At 44.3% G+C, this 10,136-nt stretch overlaps 1 protein-coding gene across 2 annotated transcripts; it reads left to right on the top strand.

Moving 5' to 3' along the window:
* Positions 1 to 756: 756 nt before the first annotated feature.
* LOC134792262 (2-oxoisovalerate dehydrogenase subunit beta, mitochondrial) lies at positions 757 to 9,863 on the top strand. Of its 2 annotated transcripts, XM_063763527.1 has the most exons (8): positions 885 to 1,185; positions 1,512 to 1,648; positions 1,946 to 2,089; positions 2,621 to 2,776; positions 3,267 to 3,438; positions 5,280 to 5,425; positions 8,678 to 8,764; positions 9,460 to 9,863. In XM_063763527.1, exons 1-8 carry the CDS (start codon positions 1,062 to 1,064, stop codon positions 9,598 to 9,600), a joined length of 1,107 nt encoding a protein of 368 aa, XP_063619597.1. In that variant the 5' UTR covers positions 885 to 1,061; the 3' UTR covers positions 9,601 to 9,863. The 2 variants fall into 2 exon arrangements, with proteins under 2 accessions (XP_063619596.1, XP_063619597.1); XM_063763526.1 differs by lacking the exons at positions 8,678 to 8,764; positions 9,460 to 9,863 and adding an exon at positions 757 to 850 and having other exon boundaries at positions 1,060 to 1,185; positions 5,280 to 5,473.
* The last annotated feature ends 273 nt before the right edge of the window (positions 9,864 to 10,136 follow it).

Genomic DNA, 10,136 nt, shown 5'->3' with positions numbered 1-10,136 from the left:
TTGATGGGATTTTGTATGTAAGTGTGTGAGAAGTGCGACTGTGTGCACCTTTCCCCCCGCGAAAAATGGCAGAAAGATTTGTACGGTGAGATATCGCTTGGGCCCTTAGAGGATATAACCAACGGAGACGCCATGTCTAAAATTTTCGGTGCAAAATAGTCTGCCGTTTTTTGCGGGGGAGAGGCACATCAAATGTATAGGTACGTCATGTCAGATAAACGTCAGTCCATACATATGGTTGACAAGTTGTTGACCATTGGCCGCCTATTTTCGACAGAGGGGAACGCCTGTTAATGGCGGCTCCATTGTTAATTACTCCGAGCTTGGGCCCCTCCCTTCCGATGTGTCGGAAGCCGGTGTTGCTCGAAGATCCAGACAGACATGAAACTATACTCAGTCAAACCCACTCTTTGTAAGCAGTAAAAGGCGCATAATTCAAATTTTCTATGGGAGGTCAACAGAACTCTTCGCAACGACATTTTTTTTTAATTTGCCGCTTTTTTCTACTGACGGAAATGGAAATGGCTTGCTATAAACTAAAGAGGATGCTCAACTAATAGTGATAACAGACTATCGCACCGCACCAAGGTCATTGTGCGACGCACCCATAAATAAGAGCGAGAAAGAGATATCGCTTTCTAGCTCTTACTTATGGGTGCGTCGCACAATGACCTTGGTGCGGTGCGATAGTGTGTTACCACTATAAACGTCAAAACTAATGACAGTACAGTAATGACATTCATGACACGACACGTTTAATTTCGATATCCTAATTTTAAACGTTTTAAACTTATTTCTTTTTCATGATTTATCGAAAGTTAAGAAAATCACTATCGCCAATAAAATCACGGTAACATAAATAATTGCATAACTCAAGTGAAAGATAAGGCTCAAATGCCCCACGGAGCGTATTGATAAGAAGAAATAAACAATATCGTTCGTCACATCTTTATGTTTATCAGTAGCGTTTAACAATCAAAGCTTAATTAGAATTGCTGATAAGATGGGTTGCTTGAATAATTCCGCGTCAGTCGTAGTTAAGACGTCGACTTTTTACAGCCATGGCGAGTTTAGTCACGAAAAACTTCGTTTTACTAACAAAATTTGCCAAAACTGTGTCCAATGGATCAAAAAGGCTATCCTCACATTTCGTTTACTATCCTGACAATGAAAAACCGGTCGAAGGTAAGTTATTTGCTCTAATGAAGAATACATTTTTAGGTTATTCACTTGTTTACTTTAAAATTTAACTTGTGCATGTAGGAATATTAGTACTTAATTTTTTTTCTAAATATACAAGTTAGATACAAGATCATGCTTCAAAGGTGAGCTTTCACAGATCAACTAAATTGATGGTACTACCAATAATTTCAGTGCCTGCTTACTTTAATGGTACCTGCATACGAAATCGAGTTTTTAACTTTTAAAGAAATACTAACTAACTTTAGCTAAATGTTATACTATAATCAACATTTTGCCTTGAAAAATAAATATTTGTTGTTTCGCTGTAGGTGAGACGGCAAAAATGAATATGATGCAAGCCATCAACAACGCTATGGATATAACACTGAAGCAGGACTCCTCGGCAGTGCTGTTCGGTGAGGATGTGGGCTTTGGTGGGGTCTTCCGCTGTGCACTGGGCTTACAGGTAATTTATAGGAACATCATTTAATCTTAACCATAGTATTACTTTTTGAAGTGTACATGGAAAATGTAAGTCATTAAATTACACAAAAGAAACCTCAAACAAAGCTACCATTCTCTAATTGCTTAACAAAAAGAGATACATCTTTATATGTAGAACAAAACAATTATTTTACTGCCTCAATTAATTTCACTAGTCTCTAAAAAGGCAGAATATGTAGTTAATTGGGCAAACTTGAATTATGTTATAGTCTCTGAGATATAAAAACAGCCTAAAAATTAATTTTTTGTATATTTCAAGGAGAAATATGGCAAGGATAGGGTGTTCAACACACCACTATGTGAGCAGGGTATTGCCGGGTTTGCTATTGGGCTCGCCACAGCCGGGGCTACCGCCATAGCAGAGATACAGTTTGCTGACTACATCTTTCCTGCGTTTGATCAGGTATACAATCCAATATCATACTTATTCTGGTAATATCTAGGTAAATTTTAATAAAATTAAGAATTAAATTGATTTTAGAATCTTATTAAAATTATTCTTAAATATTTGTTTTTATTCAATAGGTTAATTTGCTAAAATTAATCCTTGTGCTCTTAACTTTTTAGGCTTACAGCATCTTTTTTATCACTGTTCCTAGAAATTATATGTCCTAGTTTCGGTAGTGCTGGTAAATTTGTACAGATACAGATATTCTTATATACATCACCAAAAATTACGGTGAATTCAAGTTCTTTCCGCGTACGGTTTAGATGAAAAATGGATTGATACCAAAGTTTTTTCGAGGGACTACAATATGGGGTTCTTTAAATCCCAGTTTTGGGTTCGTAAAGTGTCGGCAACGCGCACGAGACATCTTTCAGTTACAGGCTCACCATCAGACCGGTCTTGTTTGCCATCCTACTAGTTTTGGTTTCACCTCTTTTTATAACGGGATTCGTCGGCGTACTTTTAACCAGTTTGTTCGTGTTTCAGTTGGTGAACGAAGCAGCAAAGTATCGCTACCGCTCTGGCGGGCAGTTTGAGTGCGGCGGGCTGACGGTGCGTGCGCCTTGCGCCGCGGTGGGGCACGGCGGGCTGTACCACTCGCAGAGCCCGGAGGCGTTCTTCGCGCACGCTGCTGGACTTAGGGTCAGTAATAATAATGTCAAAAATTACATGTCGATCATCAGATCTGCTCAATGGTACCATGTCAACTGTAAAAATGGGTGGGTATGGGTGTAGCCAACTTATTCAAAAATATGTCCCATAGTTTTTAATTCGCTGACATAAGAGCTATGTTGAAATGATTTGTGCACGCATATTTTTACAGTTGACTGTACCATAATTGTGCAGTTAAGAGTTTTTGAAGTGAAAACTTCTTTAGCGGCGCTGTGCACTTTTTGTGATCGGGATGTGTTAAACTCGCGACAGCGTAAGACGTAAGATGTAAGACGCTTTGTAAGACGGACACATGACGTGATCGAAAAACTGTTACAATGTCATTGAGTTTTCACTTCTGCCGGCACTCCCGGAGTGCAACCCGTTGTTTTTATTTTTAGTATGTTACGACCTAGTACAACAGTATTTTCTGCCATTTAATATGAGTCGTGTATTTTAACGAAGTTAAACGTATTTCCAGGTGGTAGTCCCCCGCGGCCCCATCGCCGCCAAAGGCCTCCTGCTATCCTGTCTGCGTTCCCGAGACCCCTGCGTGTTCCTGGAGCCCAAGATCCTGTACCGCTCCGCTACCGAAGATGTGCCGGTGGAGGACTATACTTTACCGCTAGGACAGGCTCAACTGCTTAGGGAAGGTAGGCAAATAGACACATGGACAAATAAAGCGATTATCCCTATCAGGGATGTTGCGAATATTTCCGCATTATGTTCAAAATGCGCATCTGCATCCAAAAAAAATCGATGCGGAGCTTAACGCGGATGCGGTTGTTGAACAAGTCGGTACAGGAACGTAGCGGCGGTGTAAGTGCTAGGTAATTTCGTCCTATAACGAAATCGTCTTGATCCAGAAAAGTCGGCCAAGTTACTGTTTTTAAATATAACGCACCGATATTCTTGCTCAAATACAACACGTTTTGTTTTTTTTTTTTAAATAATAATTACTAAAATGTAATATTTGACGTTTTTTAAGTACCTAATCTTGACATCCGCATCCGCGGATGTGAGCCTTTAAATATCCGCATCCGCGGATGTCAAAAAATCTGCATCTGTAAGATCCCTGCTCCCTATCCTTACTAATATTATAAAATTTATAAATAAAAGCGAAAGTAACCGTCTTTACCTCATTACGCTTCAACCGATGAGCCTTACGTATTATAGGTAGATACTTACATATTATAGGTTTCATAAGGACTGTATCGTTTATTATGAATACAACTTTACTTAGCCGTTTTTTCTGGTATTATATTTTTATTAAAAAATTACACATATAGTTTAATTAGTGCTTTAATAATAAGTAACATTTCGTCCTGGGAGATCACGTACCTAAAGCATATGGTTTGGACAATATTTACCCAATCCTCCCGAGTAACTACAACGATTTTGGACAAATACTACAAGAAAATTTACGGTTTGCGAACAAGACGAGATATTACACAAAAAAAATCGTACTATGCAGACAGCAATTACATATGATTCGTAAAGCGAAACATCTGGGCATAGTCTAATCATTTCTTTTAGTTGGAAAAAAAAAGTTTTGGATCTGTGCTTGGTGGCCTTTTAGAGAATATGGCATGTTACTTACGACAACCCCGACTTTGGTATACAATATAACCATCATGGAGCGTTTCTATCGACCTGTTCTAGCCATGGTTCAACGCCATGAATGTACGTTAGGCTTTGGATTTCGGTAGATTCTTTTAGCTGTTTCCCTCATTTCGCTGGCGTCAGAAATTGACGGGAATCCAAAATGTTGCATAAAAAGTAGTTTTCATGTAAAGATAAAAATTCACCACATTTATTCTGTGGATGTTCAATTGAGCAATCATGAAAAGGACACTTAGATGGCATATTTTGGCAGCATATTCAGTTTAAAGAAATCTTTATTCTCAAAAGAATTACATTAAATTCGCTTACATGAGAAATATACATATTTAGTTAGTTTTAGCGTGCAGTATTTAACGATAAGGTTATTAGTAACTTAATCTAAACATTAACAATAATATAATATCGTCTAAATTTGTGGGTAATTTTTAGTTGCTAAGCAGGACAGTGTGCATTGAGTTGTTCTGGCCGGTCGTAGATAACACGTCTACGAGGGCATTGATGTGTGACATATTAACCTTTTGTTTCTTTAAATCGTACCAAGGAATCGGTGAAATAGTCTCAAATTAAGAATATTAAGAATATTAACATTTGCTAGACGGTATTAAAATCATCATAAAGTCCCTAAAATAAAATAAATGTAAAACCTTCTTATATCAGATATGGCTTAAAAATACCCCCAGATTATACCTTAAGAACATAGTAATACAAAATAATACACACGTCAACAGTTAGACCAGGTTTTATCTGTATTTATAATAAACGATACAGTCCTAATAGCATAGATAGGTACACCTAGTATTACTTATTAGTATACCTACCTTCTCATATATTACATTACACAATAGTTTAAATGTATGCTCGTATATTTCAGGGTCAGAAGTGACCCTGATAGGCTGGGGCACGCAGCTGCACGTGTTGCTGGAGGTGGCGGAGCTGGCTCGCGACCAGCTCGGCGTCGGCTGTGACGTCATCGACCTGCAGTCCATCCTGCCCTGGGACCAGGACACCGTCTGCAACGTTAGTGCCATAATACTACCACAGAATAAATAATAGTACTAGGTACAGAAGTGACCCTGATAGGCTGGGGCACGCAGCTGCACGTGTTGCTGGAGGTGGCGGACCTGGCTCGCGACCAGCTCGGCGTCGGCTGTGACGTCATCGACCTGCAGTCCATCCTGCCCTGGGACCAGGACACCGTCTGCAACGTTAGTGCCATAATACTACCACAGAATAAATAATAGTACTAGGTACAGAAGTGACCCTGATAGGCTGGGGCACGCAGCTGCACGTGTTGCTGGAGGTGGCGGACCTGGCTCGCGACCAGCTCGGCGTCGGCTGTGACGTCATCGACCTGCAGTCCATCCTGCCCTGGGACCAGGACACCGTCTGCAACGTTAGTGCCATAATACTACCACAGAATAAATAATAGTACTAGGTACAGAAGTGACCCTGATAGGCTGGGGCACGCAGCTGCACGTGTTGCTGGAGGTGGCGGACCTGGCTCGCGACCAGCTCGGCGTCGGCTGTGACGTCATCGACCTGCAGTCCATCCTGCCCTGGGACCAGGACACCGTCTGCAACGTTAGTGCCATAATACTACCACAGAATAAATAATAGTACTAGGTACAGAAGTGACCCTGATAGGCTGGGGCACGCAGCTGCACGTGTTGCTGGAGGTGGCGGACCTGGCTCGCGACCAGCTCGGCGTCGGCTGTGACGTCATCGACCTGCAGTCCATCCTGCCCTGGCCTGGGACCAGGACACCGTCTGCAACGTTAGTGCCATAATACTACCACAGAATAAATAATAGTACTAGGTACAGAAGTGACCCACATAGGCTGGGGCACGCAGCTGCACGTGTTGCTGGAGGTGGCGGACCTGGCTCGCGACCAGCTCGGCGTCGGCTGTGACGTCATCGACCTGCAGTCCATCCTGCCCTGGGACCAGGACACCGTCTGCAACGTTAGTGCCATAATACTACCACAGAATAAATAATAGTACTAGGTACAGAAGTGACCCTGATAGGCTGGGGCACGCAGCTGCACGTGTTGCTGGAGGTGGCGGACCTGGCTCGCGACCAGCTCGGCGTCGGCTGTGACGTCATCGACCTGCAGTCCATCCTGCCCTGGGACCAGGACACCGTCTGCAACGTTAGTGCCATAATACTACCACAGAATAAATAATAGTACTAGGTACAGAAGTGACCCTGATAGGCTGGGGCACGCAGCTGCACGTGTTGCTGGAGGTGGCGGACCTGGCTCGCGACCAGCTCGGCGTCGGCTGTGACGTCATCGACCTGCAGTCCATCCTGCCCTGGGACCAGGACACCGTCTGCAACGTTAGTGCCATAATACTACCACAGAATAAATAATAGTACTAGGTACAGAAGTGACCCTGATAGGCTGGGGCACGCAGCTGCACGTGTTGCTGGAGGTGGCGGACCTGGCTCGCGACCAGCTCGGCGTCGGCTGTGACGTCATCGACCTGCAGTCCATCCTGCCCTGGGACCAGGACACCGTCTGCAACGTTAGTGCCATAATACTACCACAGAATAAATAATAGTACTAGGTACAGATGTGACCCTGATAGGCTGGGGCACGCAGCTGCACGTGTTGCTGGAGGTGGCGGACCTGGCTCGCGACCAGCTCGGCGTCGGCTGTGACGTCATCGACCTGCAGTCCATCCTGCCCTGGCCTGGGACCAGGACACCGTCTGCAACGTTAGTGCCATAATACTACCACAGAATAAATAATAGTACTAGGTACAGAAGTGACCCTGATAGGCTGGGGCACGCAGCTGCACGTGTTGCTGGAGGTGGCGGACCTGGCTCGCGACCAGCTCGGCGTCGGCTGTGACGTCATCGACCTGCAGTCCATCCTGCCCTGGGACCAGGACACCGTCTGCAACGTTAGTGCCATAATACTACCACAGAATAAATAATAGTACTAGGTACAGAAGTGACCCTGATAGGCTGGGGCACGCAGCTGCACGTGTTGCTGGAGGTGGCGGACCTGGCTCGCGACCAGCTCGGCGTCGGCTGTGACGTCATCGACCTGCAGTCCATCCTGCCCTGGGACCAGGACACCGTCTGCAACGTTAGTGCCATAATACTACCACAGAATAAATAATAGTACTAGGTACAGAAGTGACCCTGATAGGCTGGGGCACGCAGCTGCACGTGTTGCTGGAGGTGGCGGACCTGGCTCGCGACCAGCTCGGCGTCGGCTGTGACGTCATCGACCTGCAGTCCATCCTGCCCTGGCCTGGGACCAGGACACCGTCTGCAACGTTAGTGCCATAATACTACCACAGAATAAATAATAGTACTAGGTACAGAAGTGACCCTGATAGGCTGGGGCACGCAGCTGCACGTGTTGCTGGAGGTGGCGGACCTGGCTCGCGACCAGCTCGGCGTCGGCTGTGACGTCATCGACCTGCAGTCCATCCTGCCCTGGGACCAGGACACCGTCTGCAACGTTAGTGCCATAATACTACCACAGAATAAATAATAGTACTAGGTACAGAAGTGACCCTGATAGGCTGGGGCACGCAGCTGCACGTGTTGCTGGAGGTGGCGGACCTGGCTCGCGACCAGCTCGGCGTCGGCTGTGACGTCATCGACCTGCAGTCCATCCTGCCCTGGCCTGGGACCAGGACACCGTCTGCAACGTTAGTGCTACAGTACTACTTTGATTTGAGTGATAGTTTGTGAAGTATAAAGGCCAGAGAACACCGGCTGCGTGTGTGTAGACGCGCATGTGGGCGTGCGCTAAAATGTTAGAGCCGCGTACGTCACGTCACTCTATCGAATGAAATTTACTAGATGCAACGGATAGTCGTTTGGCCGGATACCGGATGTTCGGCCTGACCATCGGCCGAATATTCGGTATCCGGCCGGCGGAACTATACCTACATTTCGGTTTTTCAGGTGCGCATTGTGCAGGTTATTATGACCTGTTTCGTAGTGAACGTTCGCGCGCAATCATTTCTAGGTTCGAAATGAGTGCAAGTGAATGGAACAGAATGGAATCTTTAAACTATGATCGTGACTGTTTCTTAAATCCAATTTGTTTACTCTAAAATGATTCAAAGTTACTATCCGGTATCCGGCCGGATAGTACGTCACTCTCCGGTATTCTGCCGGATAGTACTTCACTATCCGACCGGAAAGTAGAGGCCGGATACCGGATAGTAACTGAATATCCGGCGCATCTCTAAAATGTACACTAGGGGTACTGGTTGCTGATATTGTTGTGTTTTCGTTTGCAGTCCGTGAAGAAGACTGGACGTTGCCTAATATCTCACGAGGCGCCTCTTACTTCAGGTTTCGGCGCCGAACTAGCTGCTACCATACAGGTAAATTATAACCATAGTGATAGAAATAAGCTTAATGTTTCCATACAAACACCTGTCTTTCTGTATCTGTTCGAAATACCCATTTATCGCCACTCGTTGCGAATTACCTTTTCGCACGTGTATTATACGTTTTACAGTACATATGGCCCTTTAAATTTTTGACATAGGCACGTATTGTCCTTAATTCCGACCTAGGGCGGTAAAGTAGCAGCATATGTACTGTAAAATACATAGCAACATTTATTAATACAACAGCCAACCTGGGTTTTGTTTGTGCATTCAGTATACTGACAAATGTATCCGACAGACAAATCTGCACGTATACCTACTACGTATTGTTGGCTAGTGTACTTTCGCTTTTCTAAATAGGTACCTAGTTCACATGTGAAGTAAAATCTTTTTGACGTGACATATAAATCGTATGAGGGATGTTATGAAAGTGAAGGAAGCGAAAGAGGTATGTCAGGATCGTAGCAAGTGGAAATCCGTGGTCTCTGCCTACCCCTCCGGGAAATAGGCGTGATTATATGTATGTATATAAATCGATGAACACCGGTAGCATGCACGAAAAAGTGTCGCGTTGTGGACAGATCTCGATGGTAACGTTACGTAATGTAATGGTAATGTTTTCTTATGACGTTATCACGCAAAATTACCGTCCGTAAACCGACTTTACAACCATTTTTTTTTTCTAGAACGAATGCTTCCTGCACCTGGAGGCGCCGGTGTCCCGCGTGGCGGGCTGGGACGCGCCCTTCCCGCACGTGTTCGAGGCGCTGTACCTGCCCGACAAGTGGAGGTGCTTCAGTGCCCTCAAACAATTGCTACATTACTGATCGCGGCTGCGAAAATTCGGTGGTTTCCCATTTGTCCCCGCCGGACACAGATGGGAATAGGTCATTTGAATCATTCCCGTTGTCCCGGACGGCGGTCACAAATGGAAATCACAAAAAAAAATGTGTTTGAATTCCGGAAGTTCCTTACATTCCAGTGTCTTGCCTTGGGAGAGGGTTGTTGAATATAAAATAAGTAGTTTTATTTTTATAAGGATCATAGAGTTAGGCCAAGATAAGTCTACAGCGATTTTGATAGCTCAAGACTGTGCAAGGGTTATTTCAAACGTCAAACTTCTACGAAATTATGACGTGTAAATAACACTTGTACAGTCAAGAAACACACACAGCACACACAGACTTGTGTGTGCTGTCAAAATCGTTGCCGATTTATCTTGGTCTGACAGTCTAACTCGATCCTATGTACTTCAAATGCTAATGATATTAAATGTTTTATAAAATATATGTATATTTGAACGTTTACGTGATTTTTTTTTAATATCTGCATGGTAGGTACCTACCTAAACATAACTACTTGT

Source organism: Cydia splendana, chromosome 7 (genome assembly GCF_910591565.1).
Source record: "Cydia splendana chromosome 7, ilCydSple1.2, whole genome shotgun sequence".
NCBI classification, from domain to species: domain Eukaryota; kingdom Metazoa; phylum Arthropoda; class Insecta; order Lepidoptera; family Tortricidae; genus Cydia; species Cydia splendana.
This window is presented reverse-complemented; position numbering and strand designations above follow the sequence as displayed.

Bases quoted from the DNA above. Each gene is read 5' to 3' on its own strand.
- LOC134792262 (XM_063763527.1), top strand. From the start codon at position 1,062: ATGGCGAGTTTAGTCACGAAAAACTTCGTTTTACTAACAAAATTTGCC. The intron at 5,426-8,677 runs GTTAGTGCCATA...TTTCGTTTGCAG, and splicing joins ACCAGGACACCGTCTGCAAC to TCCGTGAAGAAGACTGGACG. The intron at 8,765-9,459 runs GTAAATTATAAC...TTTTTTTTCTAG, and splicing joins AACTAGCTGCTACCATACAG to AACGAATGCTTCCTGCACCT.